This window comes from Aedes aegypti, chromosome 3, assembly GCF_002204515.2.
Source record: "Aedes aegypti strain LVP_AGWG chromosome 3, AaegL5.0 Primary Assembly, whole genome shotgun sequence".
Classification (NCBI taxonomy): domain Eukaryota; kingdom Metazoa; phylum Arthropoda; class Insecta; order Diptera; family Culicidae; genus Aedes; species Aedes aegypti.
The window spans coordinates 314,747,911-314,773,225 of NC_035109.1; the positions used below are offsets into that span (position 1 = coordinate 314,747,911).

At 37.4% G+C, this 25,315-nt stretch overlaps 1 protein-coding gene across 12 annotated transcripts in view; it reads left to right on the forward strand.

The window, feature by feature from the left end:
* The first annotated feature begins 4,645 nt into the window (after window positions 1-4,645).
* Window positions 4,646-25,315, forward strand: part of LOC5567364 (RNA polymerase II elongation factor Ell) — a 307,226-nt gene continuing 286,556 nt past the window's right edge. For 2 of the 12 annotated variants that reach the window (XM_021852075.1, XM_021852082.1), the window contains exons 1-3: window positions 4,647-4,883; window positions 5,068-5,186; window positions 6,509-7,204. In XM_021852075.1, coding sequence (XP_021707767.1) covers window positions 7,061-7,204 — 144 coding nt within the window. In that variant the 5' untranslated portion in view covers window positions 4,647-4,883; window positions 5,068-5,186; window positions 6,509-7,060. Of the gene's footprint in view, window positions 5,302-6,345; window positions 7,205-25,315 lie in introns of all 12 variants that reach the window. The other 10 variants (XM_021852074.1, XM_021852081.1, XM_021852071.1 and 7 more) reach the window with 8 other exon arrangements.

A 25,315-nucleotide genomic window follows, 5' to 3' on the forward strand; every position in this document is an offset into this window, starting at 1 on the left:
CAGCGTTGCAGAAATGCTTCCAAGGAGAATTCCATCACTTGCTAAGCTTAAAACGGTCTATTAGCAGTCGTCTTCCGGTAAAAGTTTTTGTTATAAGTACAATAGTAAAGGATGGGCTTCATTTACAACGAAGCTTGCCCATCGGACCTCAGATTTCTCCATTTTGTCGTGTCGTCTCGTGTGCTTGATTTGACATTGACGTTTCGTCATATCTACAAACACTCAGCGCAGGGGTTTTGAAAGTTGTGGGAAAATCTCCACTTTGTTTACCCACAGGGTTGAAACAACTGTGCCGCACTACTCAAAATGTGGTAAATTCTCGAATTTTCAAAAATTTACAATAAAATCAGGAGTGCATATAAATTAGATCTGAAAGCGTCAATAATCATTAAAAATAATCGTCTTTCGAAGAAAAATATAAAAATAGGGGGTAAGGTCTGACGGAAATGGTCTATTGAAGTTAATCCAACTGCCATCATTGATAAAAATTATTAGATTTAATAAGAATTTGAAAATATGGATAAATTATCATAATTTGTGAAAGTATTGCATTTTCTTATAACAAATGACCAAAACATAATAAGAATTTGGACGTCTAACAATATTTTGACCAAATTTCTGATTCTCAGCCAACATGTCAAACCTTTTGGAGAGTCTTTTAGTATATAAAGAAAAAAAATTATAAAATTTTTGTTACAGTGCTTTACTTGGTTTAAGTTATTTTTATAAGTCGGGGCGAGATGAGCACCCTTTATGGAAATAGGAACATTATTGTGAATTTTCTTGGAAGATGGATTTGAAGGGATATTGCTTCAGCTGGTTTGAAATCAGCGGTAAATGTTAAGGGGCACTCCAATACATTCAGGCGGTATGAATATCCTCTAGGTTAGGATTGTGGCTCGCAGTTACTCACAATTCACATAAAACATCTGTGAATAGACGATTCTAGATATATCCATTACATTGAAGTCCAGTTTCGAACACATTTCTGAATATTTGATTAAAAATTAAGTAATTGAAAACTTTACCAAAATAAATTTTTCCAAATATGCATCAAAACGCCCCTCAAAATATGCTTCCCTCTAGCTCGTAGCATAAGCAACATAAAAAAAAATGTCAAAAGGAATCAAAACAAACTACACAAAAATCGTGATAGTGAAAAGGCAATCTCACGTACGTGTTGCACCAACGGCAACGGTGTACACAAAAATGTCAGAGAATCAGTCGATTTCGAATGCATCTCTCTCTTTCATCGACCGACGATTTGGACGGCGATTTGAGGAACGGCGGTTTAGAACCGCCGTGTCCAATCTGGAAATCTCCGTACAATATTTGGAAATCATTCAAATATACTTAGCAATGCTTGGACTAGTTGCCCTAGCTCTATTACATTTGCTGGTTAGCGTGTATTCATAAAATTGAGTCGTTATATAGTCGTTTCTCATCTTTTGCCTCTATTTCTAGTAAAATAAAACAAGTAATGCATTTATATCTTCTAACTGAGAATGGATTCAACAATTTTCTGCACAAACCAAATTTGAAATGCATAGTTTGATGCAAAATATACGATGCGTATCAATGATAACTTATTGATGTTTAAAAAAATGCAATTCAAGAGAGTGCCCTTCTTGCCCCGCAGGGGTGTTCATCTTGCCCCGCAGTGTATTTAAGCCACCTGAAAAACATCTATTTTGTTTAGTCATTTTATTGATTCAAATTTTCATTTTTTTTTTTGAATCCGTTATGTTTATGGGTGATAGAAAACATGTTTATATAAAATGTTCCATGTCATTTGCAATAAAAAATAATGGCCACATTCAGTAAAATAGGTTTATCCTTAAGGTGCTCATCTTGCCCACCCTACCCTATAACCCCTGTGGCATTTTTGTCGACAAAGCGAACGTCAAACATGATCAAAAGTGTCAAGGTTGATATTAGGAACCATTTTTGAAATTTAATTTGAATATGTTATAGCCATTATTTGAGCAGAAAAAATTGCTAAAGTAGTTACCAGAACACGCTCTTTCGTATTGTCAAATAAAAACTAGAAACAATTTAAAGTTTTAGGACCCAAATTGGGTCAAACTCTAACACCAGTGCGGTAGCGATGTTTGATGATAGATAGTTGCTATATCATTGTGAGTATTCAATTACGTTATGGTTTAAACCTCATCGGGCGAGGAGGATTTCAACCAGTGCGTCAAAATGTGTCCGTTTTACTTGAATTCAACAATTTAACAAGCCCTTTTCAGGGCCAACAAATGTGTACTAAAGAGTAATTTGTTTTATCTTAATTCATCTCGTAGCATCATACAATATCTGATTTATCACGAATAATCGACAATACGGTAATTTGACTTCCGAGGACGCTGTTACAGTGCCGTCGGGATGCGTTCAAAAAATCGTTTCAGCTCCACACCGCTCATTTAATTCAAGATCAGATTCTGATTATCCTCCCAAATTTTTTGCTCATTTGGATAAACACTGAGACTGCACAAGCCCTTCAAAGTTTGTATGGGAATTACTATGTGCAAAGCAAACAATTTATTCAATGTGTCATAGTGGTTGCCCATGTGCTCTTGAGGGTTAAAGCTATGCTGAAACAGTTGGATACATTTGTCAGCTACAACTTTGCCGAAGACCCATTTTGAAATCGGACGGCTCAATAATTAGTTACTGATTTTTGTGTGAGTTGAAAATCTTTGGCTATAATTACTGAGCTGCTCTGCAGGCATCACTGGATATACCGTGCACCCCCGCTAATTTGAACGGTACCTCATGCAAACCATCGGAGTTCATTTTTAATTTGAACATCTAGTCACCCTAGAAACGTGTTTCTGGTTACCTCCTTCACTGTTTTGTTTTAATTCTGCGTTCCGTTCCACAGCGTTCCATCTCACTTCACTCCGTTACATGAGCTAAATGACGTTTGAAACATTTTTAACCTGAACGCTGTGCAAATTAGCGGGGTACAGATTAAAAAATGTTCAGATTATATGTTGTCGAACCAACGGGGGTACCCGGTATGCCTGTTGCCTGTTCAGAAGATAAATGAGCACTGTTGAAGAATTTTCGATTGGATATAAATCCAGAACCAATTACTGAGTCGTCCGATTTGAATAAAGTCATCGGCAAAGTTGTAGCTGACGAATATATCTAACAGTATCAATGCTGCTAAAACTCGTTACTCCTACAGCTCCGTTTGGTACATGTCACTTGAGCCTTCATTAAATGCCTCAACATAGTCTTGAGGATAAACTTCATCAATATTTGGTACAAGAAGAAAAAGAGAACGGTCATCTACAGCAGTATGCTTAGCACATAGTCGCTGAAACATAGTCGCCAAAAACGCTCTATTTATAGGCATAGGGTAACCAATATATTTTGGACCTCTTGGGTCATTTTCCTGCAAATTTCCGAGTTTAAATCGATAGACCAACTCAATTCGCATGTCATTTGGAAAGTTAGGACAATTCTGTACTTGCATCAACAGTTTGTACGTGTTTATTTTATCTGAAATTAAGTGTCACTTTTACTTGCGGAATAATTGAGCGGTACATTTTTCGGCAGTGTAACATGCGATGGACTCCCACCCACCTCCTTCAACGTTATGAAATTTGTGAATGAGCCCTTTGGGCTTGTTCATGTATTTCATAATGCTTAAGTTGGTGGTTTTGGGTACCCACCCACCCCCTCGTAACCAAGGTTTTTATAATGACAGGTTTACTGATCTAAGCAGTCAGTGGGTGCGCGGTGTGGTTAGCTGCGGGGAAGGTGGAAGTGACAGCTGGCGAGCTGGTTAGCTGGCAGGTTTGTGTACTCTGTTCTTCAATCTACCGTTTCTATGGAATTGTTAGGGGTTGTTTACTGCTAGTAACAGCAGTTGAGTGAAAATTTTCTCGCGCGTCCATGAGCCTTCTTGTCGCGGCTTGAACTTCAACCAAAACAAAATCGCCAGCTGTCACTTATTGTTTCAAAATGGCGGAATGAAGAATCTGGCAGATTGGATTACCTCCCTTCTAGATACCTTGCTCGTAACGCTTTTTGTATGGGGCTCTGCACTGTTTTGATTTTTCATAGGATTTTGACATTCACTGGCCTTAAGGCCACAACAATTGTTGTTTACTAATTTAATGGCAGAGTGAAAGAGAGAAGTTGATTTTTGTGCAGCGCCCCATTGATACTCTACAATTTTTGTATGAGCCGTAACAACGTTAGGACACCCACCCACCCCCTAAAGCGTTATGAAATTTGTGAATAGGCCTATTCACATGACGTCTCAAATCAGATGATCGGGAAGCACTTTGACAGTTCTTCTATGAAAATGACAGGCCCATGTTAGCAGCACCGGTCCTCCACCGATGTAAAAAATGCATAGACGGGGCCCTTTCTGAACGAAAGCGAATTAAAATAGAGGGCCAACGGAATTTTCAGTGTGCTCGAGTTTAAAAAACGGCACCACTGGCGGCAAGACAAGCCTCTACTGTTACCTGTCACCTGTCAGTTTGATCGCTCGCGAGAATCAGCTGTCACCCACTGTGCACTCCCCCGTCTGCTCATTCGGCACCCGTTCGGCTCCCATTCGGCACCGTCTTCGGCTTTTTTACCTTCCTTCGGCTGGTGGTAGGTTGGTTGCGAACTTCAACCTTCGGGTTTGCCAAATCAGTCGCAGTGTGTGGAGTGCGGGAAAAGGAACTGTGTGTGACTCGCTGCGCGTGCCAAAACGCAACTCACCTCAAGCAAAAGAAGAAGCAGAAGCAAGAAAAAAAGGATTGTGGAAGAAAAGGGAGCCAGATAGAAAAACCGTTTTCCAAGACGACGAATTTGTAAATCGGGAAAAAAGAAGTATAATTCGTTAATAGTGCTGAAATTCACATGCAACGGTAGTTGAAGAGAAGCAATAATTATTAGTTAAAAGAAAAGTGAATTCTGTTGTAAATTTCGGTTCTGCTGCCTCGATTGGGAAACGTCTCTCCCTCTCACTCTCTCTCTTTTCGGTGGATTCCTTCGCGGGGAGGAAAAATCGCTTATCGTTCTCTTTTCTTCGTTTTGTTCGGATTTTTTAAGTTTTTAAGTTACTTTTATTCGCGGCCAAGGAAGGGTTTTGTTTTTAAGAGTAGATTTTAGCCGGCTGTTAAGGGTTTCATTTCCGGTGGTTCGGAAAAGTTGAGAAATTTGTGCAAAATGTGAGTATTTTTTCCTTGTGGGGTTGAAGGAAGAAGAAGAAGAAGACGGAAGGTGGTGAGGAGGAAGAGCAAAGAAGAAGTCGACACGGTGGATGGCGTGCGTGTATGTGTGTGTGTAAGTGCAAAGAAAAAGAAAAACGAGTCCAAGGCTGGGCCCCTTTCTGGAAGAGAGAGCAGGAGAGCGATATACGAAGTGCGCGCGAGAGCGAGACGGGTGACGAAGTTGGACTGCTCTCTCTCTCTGCTCGGTGGAATTTCCCAACAATATTTTCGTGTTGTTTTGGAATGAAAAAAAAAGTGTTTCGAGGGTTTTCCTCCTAGCAATGGGTTACTTCGATGGAAGAAAGCAAAGGTTTTCGGCTGAAATTTAAAATTGTTAAAAATGAGTTTAGATTCTCAAAATTTTGTCAAAGAAAAGCGAGGAGTCATTGCTAGGAAGATTTTCCGCGGAAGAATAATGACAGATTTTAAGGGTTTCTGCTGTGCGAAATTAGGAAGACACTGAATCTGTGAATTTCCCGTGAACGTGTCGCGATTCGTGTGTCTTTCCGTGTGTTCGTGCCCAAGATTAATCAAGATCCAATCAAGATAGGGAACGTGAAAAGCAACTGTCTGAAAAGGGGTTTGAAGTAAAGCTTAAGATTTTTCGCAGAAATTGAATAATGTCCCCCGAGTCTGATCGAATAGGATGGTAGGAAACCATACCATACGGAACCATCGATTGAGAAGCAGACGACGTGTGCCACCTTGGTAGTAGGCCTTGAGAGCTACGTCGTCTCCATGGAGTTTCTCTCGATGTTCCCATTTTGAAGTTGAGCCTACTTCGACCGTGCCACGAATTCAAATCGAGAGGCGAAGCCTGCTCAGTTTACGGATCAAAGATCGATCCATATGTCCAGAATTTCAAAACACGGACCGGGACAAGGACAATTTTTGCCCCTCAGACAAAAGAACCTACTCTGACAGATTGTCGCGAGGAAAATCAGAGAGCTTTTCCTTCCTCATCAACACTCGTTCGGACAGTAGTTTGGGTAACCACTTGTCACGCATACACTAGCGCCACCAAACGGCGCACACCGTCCTCACCGTATAATCTTCTCCTTCGACGAAGAAAGAAAAAAAAATCCTATATCATTGAAACCCGATTTTCGCACAAAAGAGCGCTCAGGTTAAGAAAAAAAATCGCGAGTGTAATCGCCAAATCGATGAGTTTTTTTTCGTCGTCGTCGTCAAAATCGCGTTCGCAAGTGCGAAAGTGTTTGTGCATAAGATAATTATTGGCCATGTAGTATACAATATTTGCCTATTATTGCCCATCACAGAGCAAAACCACCACCACCAGCACCATTACCATCACCGGAGCGAGAAATAAAAGAAAAAAAGAGTGTGTGCAAAGGCACTCTGCGAGAGCAAAATATAAAAATATTTCATTGAATTTTTACGTGGCAAAAAAGGCGACCGACTGTCCGTCCGACCGTCCGTCGAGAACCAGCACCAACACCACCGTCGTCTGTCTGTAACAGTAGCAGCAGCGCCATCTAACCGATTGCCATTTGGTCGGAAAACACGTCCTCATCGAAAGGGAAGTCCTCTGTTCCTTCGTTGAACATCGAGGAACCTCAACCTCCCCCCTCAACATACAAAAAAGATCATCCCAATCATAGCAAGCCATACTACGTTTCACACCCTCGCCTACTAGGATTCGATCTGTCTGTCCATCTCTCTGATTTGAACAACGAAGACCAAGACGAAGCAGGCGACGTCGACGACGACGACGACGAGTGTGTTGTTGAGTTTGTTGTTGTTGCTGTTGTCTGCCGCCGCCGAAGCAACTAGTTAGTAGCTCTAGCTAGTAGCTTAAGAAGCAGCTCAAGATGGCCGCCCTGTGCGCCGGGAGCTACGGATTGTCCCAGCAGCATCAGCCGCAGCATGCCAACGACCACAGCAACAAGGAACTGATCTTCGTCAAGCTGACCGACTCGGCCCTCAAGGCGATCGAGGAGTTCCAGCGGAATCAGGTGAGTGCCTGCGAGATCCCCTTCCCCCCTTACTTAATGAATGTTGCGATGTTGACCTTTTGTTCTGCTGGTTGTGAATCAGCGATGGGTTTCGATGCATTAATCGGGTTTACCTTGATTGACTTTAATTAAGCTTAGATCCTTGATGGGGAACATTGACTTTGCCTTGACCGATCTTTTTAGGTTTCAGTTTCTTTACCTAAGTATTTATCGAATATTAAGCTCATAAGATTGGTAGTAAGCATCCTTTCAGAAACTTTGTTACTATTTTAATGGAAGATATCTGTAGTGTCTTCTTAAATCAAAATTGTCACTTGTTTCCCTTTTCTTTTTGCAATAAATCTCGAAAAGAAAAGCTTCCGGAATTCTCGTAATTTCTCCAAAGAATCCTTTCACAATACTTTCAGAGATACATCCAGAAGTTTCTCTAGAAACTTCTCCGCCAATTTTCCCAGGTTTTCATCCAGAAATAACTTCAGAATATGACCCAAAAAATTCTTCAGAACTTACCCGGTACAACCGCTAGCAATTTCTACAGGGATTACTTTGAAAATATTTGCAGGGAATATCGCAGTATGTTCCTCATATAAGTTTGCAGTAATTCTTCTACCGATTTCTCCAATTTGTTGGAAGATCTTTCAAAGATCACTTCAAGAGTTTTTCCTAACGAATATCTTCAGGGATAATTCCTAATGTTGAATATTATCAAGGTCATTTCAAACTTGAATTTCTTAGTCTATTTTTAGAATATGAAGCTCACAAGATTTGTTCAGTGGTCATCTAATTGTTTCGATAGTGCAGGGATGGTAGCAGGCCTCTAAACAGTTTATATGTTTTATGAAAGGTTTATAAAGTCTAGGACGGGGTTGGTCTTTGCTAGCATTGAATAAATCGATTTAAGCGTTTATCACAGTGGTATACATACGGTCGAATACCTCATTCATCCCTAACAAAACACACCAAATAAAGTAGCTGTGTGAAATGCAGGAGATTCTCCGGTTTCTAGTAACAACGATTATCTCATTAACATTCCTTCCTCTCTCCGATGGACATAAGGAAGTAGCCGGCACCGTTGTTAATCTAGAACTATTAAGGGTAGTGTTATTGTTGTACATTGAGGATGGTAAAAAGCTAAAACCCAAACTCCATTTGAACGGATCTCTACAACTACAACTACAACTACAACGGGTTCTTCGCTACTACAAAGTGTATATTACATCAGTTCTCGCATAACTTGTGATCTCGCCCTAAAAGCCATTGGTAGCCGAGTGTGTAGCTCATTGTTTCTAAGCAAATTAATGAATCAGGATGAAAACTATCACCACTGGGAGATAGAGAAGTATCTTCTCTTCATCGTAGCATTATTGAATACCGTGTAAATCCATTCGTTTGCTCGGTAACAACAAGCTACACGCTCGGTTACCAATGGCTTTTAGGGCGAGATCACAAATTATGTGAGAGTTAATCGTTTTGACGTGTTTATTGATGGAAGGTTTATAAAGTCTCTTCTGTAACTGTCACTTTATTCCCATTTCTGTGAGCGATAGAAAAAACTACCTGTTGAGCCTGTCGAATAGTCGCGTAAGAATTTCAGGAACCTAGAAATCAGCTCCATTTTAGGTTTCAGAAGTTCTTATGCAACAATTCCACAGCTCCTTCAGATATATCTTCTCAGATTTCTCGAGGAAACGCTTAAGGTGTTTTTCTAGTTGATCCCTTCAGGAATTTCTTCTAGAATACTTTCAGAAGCCCTTTGAGAAATTACTCCATCAATTGTCCCAGGAATCGATCAGTCATTTTTCAAAGAATGCTTGGAAAAATTTCTACAGGAAATTCTTTAGCACTCCAAAGCTATCTCCACTTTCCAATAACTGCCACAGACTTTACTCTGAAATTATTCTCAAGGACTCTGCTAAGATTTGCTTCAGAGTTGTATCCAGTATTTATTTCTCCAATTTCTTCATTAGTTACACACTTAGATTTTTTTTTTTCACGAGCTCGGCTGTGCGAATCTCGGTTTCCCGATTTTAACCGAGACTCAGCTAACAAATTGTCCGGTTGCTTAGCAACGAAGCACGATTTACTGATACTCGGCTTTTATTTTCTGAGATCCCAGGAAATATGTTTGACTACTCGGCTGTGCGGATCTCGGTTAAAATAAGCCGAGATTCGGCATTCTAAATTAAGTGTGTACCTTAGGAAATCTTTCAAAGATTCCTGCAGGAATTCTTTCGAGAAAATCCACAAATGATTTTTTTGATGTTTAAAGGTTAAATCCTACAATAATTCCTCCAGGAATTCCAATGTCCATTTCTCAGATATTTTTTCAGCCATTTTTTATAGGGATTCCTTCGAGAATTGAATTCCTGGTGCAAAGTTCCAGAGACTACAGGGATTCTCACACACTATTCCATAGGTTCGTCAGGTATTTTTTCTTAGATTCGAGGAAAACCTTCAGGAGTTGTCTAGTTGTTTGGTACGGAGATTTCTTCTACCATACTTTCAGGGGTCCCTCGAGAAATTCCTCCTGAGATTCGTCCATCAATTGTACGAGGAATTGATTCAGAAATGCTTGAAAAAATGCTTCAGAAATATGCTTGGAAGAATTTCTTCGGAAGTTGCTCTAGAACAGGCATTCCAGAATTTGTTCTCATTAGATATCGAAACGCGATAAAATAAGCGAAGAAAACCATACTGTCTATGTCGGTCCATGATTGACTGTATTTCGCAAGTTGTAGCAAGTTAGATAAATATCAGCAGTGAACGAGAGCCCCAGAGAGAGAGAGAGAGAGAGAGAGAGAGAGAGAGAGAGAGAGAGAGAGAGAGAGAGAGAGAGAGAGAGAGAGAGAGAGAGAGAGAGAGAGAGAGAGAGAGAGAGAGAGAGAGAGAGAGAGAGAGAGAGAGAGAGAGAGAGAGAGAGAGAGAGAGAGAGAGAGAGAGAGAGAGAGAGAGAGAGAGAGAGAGAGAGAGAGAAGAGAGAGAGAGAGAGAGAGAGAGAGAGAGAGAGAGAGAGAGAAAATGATGAACAGGTTCTCATGATGTGCTGCGGATCATGATGGTTAAAGAGAGCGATAAGTGAGAGATATTCTCAGAATTCAACCCTTGCTTCAGGGAATCCTCCAGCACTCCAACGCAACTACCTCCAGCCATTTCCATAGGGATTTCTCTGAAAATGATTCCAGTGAGTATGCCAGGATTAGCTCAAGAGTTGTTTCTAGTATTCAAAATGTCCATCCATCCGGAAAAAGCGGGTGAATCCGAGTATTTGAACAATATACCGGGAAAAATGTATTTCAAACAAAAGAACCGGTTTGTCCAATTTTAAGACCTTGGGCGAAACAAGAAAACTGGCTGTCAACTCGTAACTTTGTTATTTGTTTTATCATAATCCTTTGAAAAAAAAAAACCGTTGGTTTCCTAGGGAATTGTTTGGGAGATTATTCTAACAATTTTTACCGATTTCTTGTGAAATGCTTTGTACATTTATTGCGGAAAGATATTGAACAAATTCAAAGGATTAGGTAATTTTACAGAACATCAACATTCTTAGAAGGGTACAGTCAAACTAGGTAACTTGCAACAATTTTAAACTTCAAAGCTAAAATTTGAGGATTCAGGTGAGACAAAAACTATCTGGTACCCTAATCGCCATGTAAAGAATACCACGTAGTATTAATTTTTATCAATATTTAGTTTTCTGGGTTCAGGAAAGACGAAAAATATGCATTTTTAATGCTACCCCTGATGTGGGGTTACATGCAACAGTAGAAGCATTAACCTAAGAATGCTAATGTCGCTACTGCTCGTGTTACCAACATCTAGTTTGCCACGCGCTGACAGCTTGAGTACCGGTCCTCATAGTGTCAAATAAATTTTAAAATCATCCACTACAACATGGCATCGAACAAACAATGAAAAAATATAGTTAAAGGTGATAAAAAACTAATTCAGTTTTGTGAGAACAGCGCCATTAGCGTTCTACTTCTAATATTTCTATTCATGCAACACACAGTGTTCCCTAAAGTACACTATTAAAAATATATCCTATATCATGTTATTATGGTCATTTAATAATTTTCTGCAGTAAAAGCATGACAATAACCGAAACCAAGCTAGTCTACTCTTAGAAAACTAATAATTATTGCTTGAATAATGAGTATTAAACCAAATCAATTGAAACCTTCTTTGGCATAGCAAAGGGTGTTCACACGAAGAAATTCTAGCATATCATGAGTCTTGGCAGTTATTGGAATGCCATTAAAACGTTTTAATGCAACTTTTTTACAAATACAATGGTATTTTATGTTTTATTTCACATAACTTATTTTTATACATATTCAAATCAATGCGAGGTACAGTTAACTCTCCCTTACTCGATATTCCGTATCTCGATATCGAGTTAGAGAACCATAGTAAAAGTTGGTTTTCATGGCTAACTCGATGGTCCCTTGGAACGCAGTTGCACTGCTTTCGTATTCTGTAACTCGATACCTCCCTAACTCGATGGTCCCTTCAATATCGAGTAAGGGAGAGATGACTGTATCATATATTGAAATGTATGTCTTCAAATGGTCGCTGTGGGTGTTTTAACGTAACTTTCATCATACTTCATGCAGAAAGTTCCCAATGGCAGATCTGCAAGTTAATTCTTATATAGATTTTTAATTTTTTTCTATCTTTATTAACGAGATTTTTAGCCCTGGGCTAGTTCATCTCGGGACCAACGGTTTTACTTCCCTTCCGAAGGAAGTCGTCACTATGGCCTTTACGTCATAAGTGACTATCTCGGGGATGGGATTCGATCCCAGGTCCTCGGCGTGAGAGGCGTGTGTTCTAACCACTACACCAGGCCCGTTCCCTATACATTTTTTCATTATTCTCATGAAGAAAATAAAACTTAATCTTATAATTATTCGATTTATGTAAATTTTCTAATATATAGTACCAAAAGTGTATTGAATTGATTGAGATACAAACATTTGAATGTTCCTGAACAAATATATGTTAAATTTTGCCTCGTCATGTGTTTTCGAAGACAAACTACAAGGATTATCAAACAATTGAGATCTAAATTGCTGTTGCAAATTACCTCACTAGGGTAATCAAAAACGTTTTTGAATTTTTATAGCGTTTAAGCATCAAATTATCAAAACTTTTATAATGACAATTTGTACACTACTTAATACTGTAACTGATAGAAAATGCCTCGAATGACATGTTTCTACCGCTTGTGTGGTACAAGGAACGTTTTTCAACATTAATTTAATACAATCCAATGTGTAATACGATTTTCACCTTTAGCAAACCAATCAAAAAAGAAAAAATACCCAAACCCTCGCCAAAAGCTTCTGTTGTATATCTAAGGTCAATAAACGGCGGAATAAATTATGATAATTTACCTCAATGATAAAACAAACGTAAATTCGATTATATGTCGAAATGTTGCAAGATACCCCGTTTGACGGTACTTAAGGAATCCAGGCAATGTGCTTGTTGAGATGATCGATAGATTTTCATTTAAATTCATTGCAAATTTTTAATAAGATCTTTGCAGGATTCTCCACAGGAATCGAGGCAAAAATGGGCCAGTTTCTCGCAAATTCTTTGAGAGATCAATAAAAAGGTAATTGGTAGATTGCTTATAAGGTTTTTAGTGGACTCTAGAAAAGAACATCAGCTGTTTTTTTTTAATTCTCAGAAGATTCGTACCGGTTGGCGAAAAGCTGAGATTATTGGCAAAAAACTTGGGAGATCTATTGGAATTTTGGGCAAATTTATTAAGTATTCCGTTTGATGGTTTTTGAAGCTACCGATGATACTGATTCGTGATGAAGTCTTGTCTGTATTACTGGTTCGAATAGTCCTTAATCTATGAATGAGTTGCTATGAGTCCCCCAACAAGATTTTGTATGGATTTCCCCAGATTTACAGTGAATTCTTTCAACCATTCCCGACAGATGGACAAACAGGTAGTGAGGTCCTTTAGGTATTCTTGGGCAGATTTTTGTTGAATTTTTGACGAGATGCGTTTCCAAATGTTTGATATAATGTTTGGAAATTTCTTTTCGAATCTATGTCCAGGGTGTCGACTACCTGGAAAAACCTGGAAAGTCAGGGAATGCCAGGGAATTTATTTTTGACCTGGAAAGTCAGGGAAAATCAGGGAATTTCACTTGAGATCAGGGAAAAAATATCAATACTACAACATCAAACGAGTTTATTGTCTGCAAAGTAATTGATTATGCTAAATCAATACACCTTCAGCATGGCTTTGATTTGCAGCCGTGGACTTTAACCACTCGACTAAGGAACCAAGACCCAGAAAATTCTCCAGAAATTCTGAGGATGATTCTCAAAGTTCCTCGATTATTTTTAGTAATCCAGAAAATCATTGAAAAGCAGAAATTTCAGGAATATCATTTTGAAATAATCTTGATAATCTATGGACCAGTGCTGGGAATGGTAATAGTAGTAGGCTTGAATTTCACGAAAATTACGTGGTACAGTATTTCAAAAACGTGAATCTCATCAAGTAGCCTATGTTGGGTGCATGAATTTTCTAAAACGTTAGTGTCATTGAAGGCTCTTAATGCGGGAAATGCAGCGGAAAATAGAACATTTTTCTACTGTTTTTTTTTTTTTTTATTTTTATTTTTTTTTATTTCTTTATTAGTATCATTCCAAACATTACATTCATTTCTTATATCTAGGTGTTCTGTGATATTAGACAACACTATCATCCTAATTTGGTAAAACAAATTTAAGATTTTATTAACATTTTGTTAACAACATATTACATTTCATTTGCCGTAGCAGTTCAGATTTTTTACAGGTGAGTTGATTTCACCTGCTTATAAGAGGAAAAAAAAAAAGTTTTTAATATACTTAACCTAACTTAACCTAAACATATAACGCATTAATCGTGGCAATAGAAGATTGTAACGATTTTTGCCTGAAATTATTAATGATTGTATTTGACATTTGTTCCAATGTTTCAACATTGGATATTCTATGTAACTCATTGGTACTATACCAGGGAGGAAGCCTCAGAATCATTTTCAAAATTTTATTTTGAATTCTCTGCAGAGCTTTCTTCCTGGTATTACAACAGCTAGTCCATATTGGTACAGCATACAACATGGCTGGCCTGAAAATTTGTTTGAATATCAAAAGCTTGTTCTTAAGACAAAGCTTTGATTTTCTATTAATAAGGGGATAGAGACATTTTACATATTTATTACATTTGGCTTGAATGCCCTCAATGTGATTTTTGAAAGTTAAATTCTTATCTAGCATGAGCCCTAGATACTTAACTTCATCTGACCAATTTATTGGAACCCCTCTCATCGTGACAACATGTCTACTTGAAGGTTTCAAATAAAGAGCTTTTGGTTTATGTGGGAATATTATTAGTTGAGTTTTGGAAGCATTAGGAGAAATCTTCCATTTTTGCAAGTATGAAGAAAAAATATCCAAACTTTTTTGCAATCGACTACAGATGACACGCAGGCTTCGTCCTTTGGCGGAGAGGCCTGTGTCATCCGCAAACAAAGATTTTTGACATCCCTGAGGTAACTCAGGTAAGTCAGATGTGAAAATATTGTATAATATTGGTCCCAAAATGCTGCCTTGGGGACCACCAGCTCTTACAGGAAGTCTTTCAGATCTGGAGTTCTGATAATTAACCTGAAGTGTACGATTTGACAGATAACTTTGAATTATTCTAACAATGTATGTTGGAAAATTAAAGTTTTTCAATTTTACAATCAAACCTTCATGCCAAACACTGTCGAATGCTTTTTCTATGTCTAGAAGAGCAAGACCAGTAGAATAGCCTTCAGATTTGTTGGAACGGATCAAATTTGTTACACGTAAAAGTTGATGAGTGGTCGAATGTCCATGGCGGAATCCGAACTGTTCATTGGCAAAAATTGAATTTTCGTTGATGTGGGCCATCATTCTGTTCAAAATAACCTTTTCAAAAAGTTTACTGATGGAGGATAGCAAACTGATTGGACGATAGCTAGAAGCTTCTGCGGGATTTTTTTCTGGTTTTAAAATTGGAACAACCTTAGCATTTTTCCATTTGTCAGGAAAATATGCTAATTGAAAACATTTGTTAAATATATCAACTAAAAATGATAAGCTACTTTCTGGAAGTTTCTTGATGAGGATGTAGAAAATTCCATCATCACCAGGAGCTTTCATATTTTTGAATTTTTTAATAATAGTTCTCACTTCTTCCAAATCAGTCTCCCAGGCATTTTCGAAAACGTTCTCTTGATTGAGAATATTTTCGAACTCCTGAGTAACTTGATTTTCAATTGGACTAGTAAGTCCTAAATTAAAATTGTGCGCACTTTCAAACTGCATAGCAAGTTTTTGAGCTTTTTCACAATTAGTTAGTAATAATTTGTTTTCGTCTTTCAATGCCGGTATTGGCTTCTGAGGTTTTTTCAAAATTTTAGATAATTTCCAAAAGGGCTTAGAGCCAGGGTCCAATTGAGAAATCTTATTTTCAAGTGGATACGAGTAACTGACACTGAAGAAGACTGCAAGTGGTAGTCGAAATACGCGTATCTGTCAAAGATAAGCATTTAGGAGCGGAATTAAAAGGTACACGGTACTCCATCTACTTTAAAGTTTCTCTGAGTAAGAGTTACCTGTGTCGGTAGGGTTTTTTCCATTTGATTTGAAACAAGTAGAATGGGTACTCATGGAACGAACAGGGGAGGAGTTCAAATTTCCTGCTACGATATCGGCAAAGGATTTACCGTGGGTAGATACATTCGAAATAGAAAGATTCGAACGGCTACCCGACGGATTAAAATTAGTTTGTGAATGAGCATGATTATGATCTTCCCGATGGGTATGATTCATGATCAAGCGATCGTTAACTGAAAAATGAGCATTGTTCGATACTCTACCAGGCAAATTCCGGAAACGACCGTTATCGTAACGGATATTATCTTTCATCTGCCTGGCACGAGCTTCAATGACCCTTTTGCGTGAAGGACAATTCCAAAAATTGGACTTATGGTTAGCCCCGCAATTACAGCATATGAACTTAGTGGTATCTTCCTTCACTGGACAGACGTCCTTGGCGTGAGAAGAACCTCCACAAATCATGCATTTAGCATCCATGCGACAATTTTTTGTACCATGACCCCACTTTTGGCACCGACGGCACTGAGTGGGGTTCTGGTAATTTCCTCCAGGTTTCTGGAAATGTTCCCATGTCACACGGACATCAAACAAAAGTTTTGCTTTTTCTAAAGCTTTAATATTATTTAGTTCTTTTTTGTTAAAGTGAACTAAATAAAATTCTTGAGAAAGCCCTTTCCGACCAATGCCAGATTGGGTTCTCTTTTTCATAATGATTACTTGGACTGGGGAAAATCCAAGTAAATCATTTATTCCATTTTTGATCTCTTCAGGTGATTTATAGTCACTTGAGAGACCTTTCAAGACAACTTTGAACAAACGTTCAGTTTTGTCGTCATAAGTAAAAAATTTGTGCTTCTTCTCTTCAAGATGTTTGAGAAGAAGCTCACGATCTTTAAGAGTTTCCGGCAAAACGCGACAGTCTCCTTTCTTTGCGATTTGGAAGGAAATCTTGATTCCCCTAATGGAGTTCAAGATCTCCTGCCTAAATCCCGCAAATTCGGAACAACTGACCACGATAGGCGGCACTCTTTGCTTCCTCACTTGAATCAAAGAGCCTGGGCTAGAGGCTGCTTCGATTTGGTGTTCGGAAAATTTGTCTAGAGCATCGAACTGATTGCTCATTTCGATACAATTATTCATTTCACCCTTGGAAGAAAGTTCGCATTCCGGGGAAGCGTCCTTTCTTCCATTCTTGCCACGTGTAGTGACAGTTTTAAAACCCACTTTTTTGGAAGGAAGTAGTGAATCCAGAGATTCACTCTTCCTTTTGTTAGTTGTTGATACCATGTTTAGTTAATAAACGAGAAAGACGTGACCTTCGAGAGGTTTTTTCCCTAGACGGTGTCCAAGAAGGATTACCACCGCCAACGGGTCCAACGAAAAATCGAAGGCACGGGTCCAAACAAGGATCGTAAAGGGATCAATAGTAGAAAAAATAGTACTGAAAAGTACTGTTTAAGTAGCACTGAAAAGTACCGGTTTTTAATTTTAGCACTGAAAAGTACTGTTTTATTGATTTAGGTAGTTTTTAAGAAAACTTCCAAGAGCAGAGAGAATTCGTGTACGCACAGCACGAAGGTACGATGCGCACTGATTTTTTTTTTCTACAGTAATTTTGGGTTGCCCTTGGCAATGGGTGTTTTGCAATTTTCAAGCTTTTTGCCTACAGCAGCGATGGACGTGAGTTTCACTGGCTTCGCTGACTGTGATTGGCTTTGTTTGGCTACTGTAGAGTGAATTTCAGAATTTTTTCCCAGCCCTGCTATTGACAATTTGTGATATTACTTAGAGATACTCGTAGATGAGTTCTTAGAAGAGTTCCTCGGAGCATTGCTGAAGGTACGACAAGTACAAGAGAAACATTAAAAACCTTCTAATCAGCGCATTGTTCAAGCCCTGAATGCATTCCGTTAAGAATATTTAGATATTTTTTTCGTGGAGAAAAGCTAGGGGTAATTCATATCGAAATCCTAAAATATTAACTGTAACCAGTGAATCAATTGTCATCCAACACGCAGCAACAAAGACATTGTCAAATCCTATTCTTGTTGCAACAATTTTATTCCGCAACATCAGTTTATCACCACTTGAACAGTATATGACAATTATCGATCACCACGCGCGCAGTGATTTTTTGGACTTCGCAATGCAATTTTCGAGCACTTTCTCTGAGTTGGTAAACATTTTCACATTATCGAGCAGCATCCATAATACAAATTTGGTTTTGTGTTTAAAATAACTGACTAATCGCGAGTTGAAAAGGTTGCAACAATAATGTTGCATCCTGCGATTCTCATGACAATTTTGCTTTAGATTGTATCATAACTCGCAAAAGTTGGGATAAACGGTTGTGAGCGAGCGTGCTTTCTTGTCTGTTTTTCGTCTTCTTTGGTGACAATTTGATTCACTGACTGTAACTAATCATCGTGAAGAATTATCAAAGATATTCTAAATTAAAACAATTTGGAAAAAATATGTTATCCTGAAAAATATTTTTATAAGCATTCCTGGAATATTTCTAGGAAATCAAAATGCTATTTTTAGAAATATTTAAGACAGAAAGACATTGTCTAACAATTTTTAGAGAATCTTGGAGCTGAAGAGCTTCTGGAGGAAATCTTTCAAGAGTTCATTGAGAAGTATTGAAGGAATATCTGGAAAAAAAAAATCTTAAGAATTTCAAGAAGAATTTCTAAGCAATCTATGTGGAATTCCTTGAAGCAATTCTCCAAGAAAGTCAATGGCTAGAATTTTGCCTGGAAGAAGCCAAATTTTTGGATAGTTTTCTTCCACTAAAAAAAGTATGGTGGATGATTGTAATAGTGTTGCCTCTTGTATAAAAAAGGAAGGAGGACCAAAATTTTCGTTCATGCCTAAAATTTTAAATTAGGTCTGAGGTAGTTCACTAGCCGAGAACATCTTTGTTCATACGGATCTTCAAGTTTGAAATGTAAATAGATTCTCAATTGTTCAGTTTTATCATATCAACTTGAATAAACGTTCAAGAATGTCAGCAAAAACCTTTGATCAGTTTTTTCATACGACCTATAACATAACGAATATGTATCTTCTTGTAAAAATCTTACTTATTTCGGTTCAAATTAACCAACTCAGTGGTCTCGAACTTTTCTGGAAAATGACTGGAAGGTCAGGGAAAGTCAGGGAATTTTATTTTCAAAATTGAGTCGACACCCTGTATGTCGAAAATTGTATATAACTTCATAGGGGATATACAATTAGGTATAATGCTTTTTAGCGAGATATCGTTTCTGTTAGAAAGATCGCTCATTGGATCTAACATGAGTTTCACGAAAATAATTTCTTCAGGAGCCAGCCATGTTTTTCCAAAGGCATTCTTAGAAGGTAACGGCAACTTTGCCGTTTTGTGAAAATATATTGTAAATTTTGAAAAAAAAAAAACAACAAAAAGTTGTGTATATCTCCATGATCTCCATGATATTTTTTAGCTATTTCTACAAATAGTTCATTTTTGTTCAAATCTCTTTTGAAATTCAATCCGTTCTGAGCTCACAGTATTTTATAAATTTAACCAAAATAATTTACAAATAAGTTAAAAGAAGTCCTCCAACGGCGTTGATGAAGGGTAAGCCTGCTTTTTGATATCTCTAATGTAAGTTCTAAAATGATTTCTAGCAAATTTAGTAATTACATTTGAAATTCTGGACGAGTTTTTAACAAATTCTTTGGTTGTATTCCAAACCGTCTCGGGCTTATTTTCCAGAGGAGTTTTGATAAGGTTTTTTTTCAGAAAGCAGGTTTAAGATTCATTGTATAGCCGCAGATTACTGCAGCAACTTTACAGCAGGTCTATCATATATTGGTCCTGGCTTTCGCCGAAGTTAATATGTTTATATGTAGCCAGAAAATTCAGCTCAAAGTCGCTTTGTAAGTTTAGCCAGAACATCCTACAAAACTATTCTAAGAAAAAAAATTACATGTTCCGTTGAAAATGTCTATTCACCTGAATTCTTCTAAAAAGTTAGCCAGGAATCTCTATCTCTATCTCTAAGTCTTGTTCATTACATAAAATTACGTTGACCGAGGATCTTTTCTTCTTGATTTCTCAGGGCATAGACTATTTCAGTGCCTGTCTCACGATATGCAAATGCGTAACTGGTTGATTGACTAAGAAAGCTCTTAGTTACTAACTGTGAAATTGTTCAGAGGAGCACTAAGCTAAGAAGCAGCTCCTGTCCCAGCTGAGACGTATACCAGATAGAAGAAGAAGAAGAAGCATCGATATGTAGTTAAAATGTTGAAATACTTTTTTGAAAAAGATTGTTTTGAAATACAACTTTGTCCGAGTATCCAAAATCAAATCATCATGCCTGAAAAAAATATACAAGAATTCTACAGCACACCAAAAATCCAATTAACAATCACTATCCATCAAGTGAACCATTTGTTATCCATCGGTGGGATGAGAAATTGCTTTGGATTTATATTCCACATCGAAAACAGAGGAAAAAATCAAATCAATCAACCGTTTGCATAACAACTAGTTAGATAGGTAGCATGAAACCACCTTCCCACAGTGTTCGTCGTTTGCCTCTTCGATTTCCATTCCATCCATCCGTCCATCCTTGCTCTTTTCTTATTAAATTATGAAACTGCCGTCACGCGTGCCCATTTAAAAACCGTTCCCGGGCGATCCGATGGTGTTTCTTTCGGAATCTCCGTGTCCTGTTTTACCCGGGAGGCCACGGTCTTCTTCCTAATCTTGTACCCTCATTCCAACGCGAAGCGGTCACCAATTCCCCTCTTGATTATCGTGCGCCGCCGTGCGTGTGTGAGGAATAAATAATCAATTTCCTACTTTGGGTGTGCATCGGTGGCTCCTTCATTGGTGAAGTTCGAATTTGAACGATCTCTTCCAAAACCCGTGACAAAAAAAATAATTCGAATTTGTTATACCATTTTTTTACACTGGAGAAGATTCTAAAAGCATAAGCATTTAATCGCACATAACCATTGAAAGTTGCAAGAGATGTAGCTTGGGAGTAGCTATCCATCTTAGTGTACATTGAAGAGTACTCCAAAAATTAAAAAGTTAATAACGACGCCGGCCACGTCCTTACGTTCATCGGGGAAGGGAAGGAATGTTATTGTGACAGACATTGTTACTAGAGACCGAGATCTCCTCTACATCTCCATGGTTGTCATGGGAAGGAGTTTTGTTAGTGATGAAGGATCATATCTGCATGATCTGGATGCACTTTGTACTTCACTGAAGGTCTTTCTTTATAACATGAAAGTTTATTTTAACCTCTAAATCTTAATATTTTTGGCTCAAACTTCGAAATTAATCTTTTAATGTGATTTGAATTGGTTTTGAAAACTTCCCAAGAAAAAGTCGCACTCTAGCCAACGCACACCGATGGCCTCGATCTCTACCTGTGTAACGTGGTAGTAAGGTATCGTCGGGCCGCGCGAGTCTAGCTAGGCGATAACAACCGACCGTGTAGTTCGCGCAGTCAGTGGAATCGGGGGTCGATCGGTGCTCCGAATGCGATGCAATGCGCTCCAGACACAAGACACTCGACACGACCACGACACGACGGCTGTTGCGCTGGCTCAGAGCAGGTTCCACACGCAACGCACACTTGCGCACGGTACAGATGTTCACCTCGCACCAAGGGTTGCACCAATACCAAGCGCGGATTGTCAGCCTGTTGGCGATTTTGTTGGGGGGTATGTGTCGGTATGCGTTGATTTTGTGTGGTAGACGGAAAAGTGCGAAAACGACCACGGCAGTGTGACGATAATAAACACAGAAGCAGTAAAAGTAACAACAACGCAAATACTTGGCAGCAGGTCATACTCTTGCTTTTCTTCTACTTGGGTTGATTGATTAGCAAAAATATGATGGTCATTGGTAGTCGGTATTGATTTCAGAACACAATATTTGTATATAAATCTTATCTTTTTGTATCAAAGTTTTTTTTTTGAATTGGTGCAAAATACAGTAGCTTGAATTGAAATATCTAATGTCGTTTTTGTGGAGTATTACTGCCCCTAATATGATTTACACTCTTTTTTTCATTATCATTTTGATGGTATCCTGAAGTTTTATTCACAATCACAGGTTACCTTACGGAACAAAACAAATAAAATCACCACAAATCTACAAAGTTTGTTAATGCCACAATACGCGGATTGCTATTCTGGTTATTGTGGTCTTCGTTTATACAGTAATACCTCGATATAGCGTAACTCGATTTCTATTTTCGTTACGTTGTATCGAGGTTACGTTATATCGAAGCAAAATATTCCAAATTATTTCAAATTTCGTTCAACTTGTATTGTTTGATGAGAAAATGGATCTTTAATTGATATTATTGACCTAGTCGGTATTTTCAGTCTTTGTTACGTACTTTTTCGATATTTTTCCGTGTTTATTTTTTATCTTTCTTTTTATTTTCATTTCGTTTGCAATAATCCGTAAAGAAATGTATTCATGATTTGTTTTTTGGAGGAATCCTTGTACACTCAGAAACTTTAATGCTGACCTATCCATGAACATATCTAGCAGGCAATTATGGAACTACAAAAAATAACAATTTTGAGGAACTCGTGGTAAAACTCTTAAAATAAATAAATGTAATTTCTTGACAAAATGTCAGTATTAATAAATTTTCCAGGAATTCTTCCAAAAATGTATAAGAGATTCGGTGAAGCAATCACTAGAAAACTCCATTAAAACAAGAATTATTTTTGAGGGATTTTTCCGAGGAAAAGTTGGGATTATCGGCAGTATTTTAGGAGAATTTTCTGGGAGTTCTGGTGATACTTATCAGTTTTTGGACGAATCCCCGAATATATTTTTGTAATACTAAAAACCGTAGAAGAATCTCTATCCAAAATCTCTCCAATGCTTTAAGAATTATTTCAAGAATCTACTAAAACAAATCATAGAGAACTCTCTTAAGAAATGCTGGAATCAATGAAAGATGTAGTTCCACATAGAATCCTTAAAGAAACTTAAGTGGTACATAGAATGGTTCTTGCATATATATTTGGAGAAAAATCTGCAGAAACTCATAATGAAATTGCTGGAAATATTCCAAGAATATTGGTTTTCAGGTTTTTGGATGCTTTTTGGAGGGTTTTTATACCTAATAAGATTTTTTTGAGTAACTTCTAGAGCATTCCAAAAATTATGATTGGATTGTTCTTCAAATCGGCCGCTGGAAGGGAATAATATCTAAACTCCGGAAATAAATCAAGGATCGTTAGCGGAATACTTTAAAGGATTTATAGTTAAATCCACTTTATATCTTGAAAAAATTACTTGGTAAAATTCTTGATCAAAGGTACAGTCGATTTAATAAATATATTTTTTAAGCTATTGGATAAATTCTAAATCCTTAAATTAAAATCCCTAGAAACCACAAACAACAATTCCTTGAAAAAGTTCTTGAACATAGTATTGGGAAATTCCTGGAGGAATATTTTAACCATTTTTTGGTGGCATTGAATGAGATTTTTCTGATGTAATTCCTCAAGAAATCCTTAAGATGGGAATCCGTTAAGTCAATGCTGATCAAATGTTCATAAAAGCTCTTGGAGGAATCCCTGAATTCGTTTTGAAATTTAAAAAAAAAATCTGGTGTAATCATTTTTGAAGAAAATCTCGGAAGTTTTTATACATGAATACAGGGTGGCCACCGAACCGGGAAAAACGGGAAAAGCGGGAAAAAGACGGGAATTTGAATCCACCGGGAAAAAGACGGGAAAAACCGGGAATTTGAGAAGATCACCGGGAAATTTGAACGAACATCTTCAAGCTCCAATCTTCAAACAACCAACCTCCAAAATAAGTTATAGAAAGTAGTTATGTTTAATGATATTGCCATGAGGCATCCGCAATTTTAACAAATATCCTTCAAACATTAATGATTTAATGTTATTATCATATTTCTTAAAAATGTTTCATTCAGTTCATAGCAATGTTTCGATTTTTTTTGAATTTTTGTTCTTCCACTGTCAGGGCTAATATGTTTTGCACTTTTCTCTAATTTGCTCGACGTTTTGAATCAAAATATAATTACTTATTGCAGATTGGTTTAGCACTCTTCTGTAATTGCTGAATACCACAACTAATCTTGAAAACAAACCTTTATTTATAGAAACTTTTAATATGTCTATAGTTATCTAAGCGACAAAGTTTTGAATAAGGGCTCATTTAAGATTTTAGCTTAGAGCTCATATAAAATGTGTAGAATATCTATACAGAAAGCATTACGAGAGGGTGAGTGGATGTCAAAAATGATATTTTTTGTTGTTATTAAAATTGTGAGTGAGCCCTTAGTAAGTGCTTCTAAATGTGTGGCCTTATTTCATCCATATCTTAAACTCATTTGCTTTCGAAAACTTTTTATTTTTACGAAAAAAAATCAAAACATAAAGAATTGAAATAAATTTAATTACGGTAAAGAACTACTTGGGCATCTTAATGATTTCCTTAGGCACCTGGGGCTTTTGTCGGCCAAATTATCTGAAATTCAGCATTAAGATTCACTTAAGATAATTATAAATAAAAGCCAAATCTCTACATTTCAAGAGCAGAGAATCAAACAGAGCTCCGAGCTGAAATTTCGATCGTTTTATCATCACCAGTATGCAACCAATCCATTAAATTTTCAACGTGAACGGTTATCAGGTTCTCTAGATCTTAAAATCTGAACTTGAAAATTTGAAGTTTTTGAAGCCAAACTTGGTTGGTAAATTATTGGTAAATATGGTTCAAATAGCATTCAAATTAAATCCCTGCCATGTCAAGAGTAGGAGCTGTTTTATTAGTACAAATAACCATCTCTTTCCCATAATAGATAGCTCCAGTTCCATTGATTTTCGACTATGCCATAGTTTTCAGAATAAGATTCTAAATAGATTAGAACAATCTAATAGTCAACTCATTGCACCAATAGTGAAGATAAACAATCAAATTACTATGGAAAAACAACTAAAAAATTGAACCGATTTAAAAAAAAAATGTTACAATGCTTTTCAAAGAAACGGTTTTTGATATAGAAAAAATCTACTAAAGTCGTTGGAAAGAATGGATTAAAAACCGGGAAAATTATGTAAAATATACCGGGAAAACCGGGAAAAAAGCGGGAATTTCAATATCGAAATTTGGTGGCCACCCTGTGAATATCAGGAGGGTTAACTAGTACAATTTCTGTGAGATCCCTGCCAGATTTATTTGAAAAATATGTTTTAAGTTTTATATATGAATATCAGGAGGCCTTAAGTTGATCCCATGGAGAAATTATTGAAAGAATCTCTGGAGGCATCCTCGGAATGATTCTAGTTAAAACCCGTGACGATATTTCAGGAGAATATCAAATTATTCGAGAAACCATTTGAAGAATATCTGCAGGAGTTCCTAAAACAATAGTTAAATATTTCTTTAAGCAT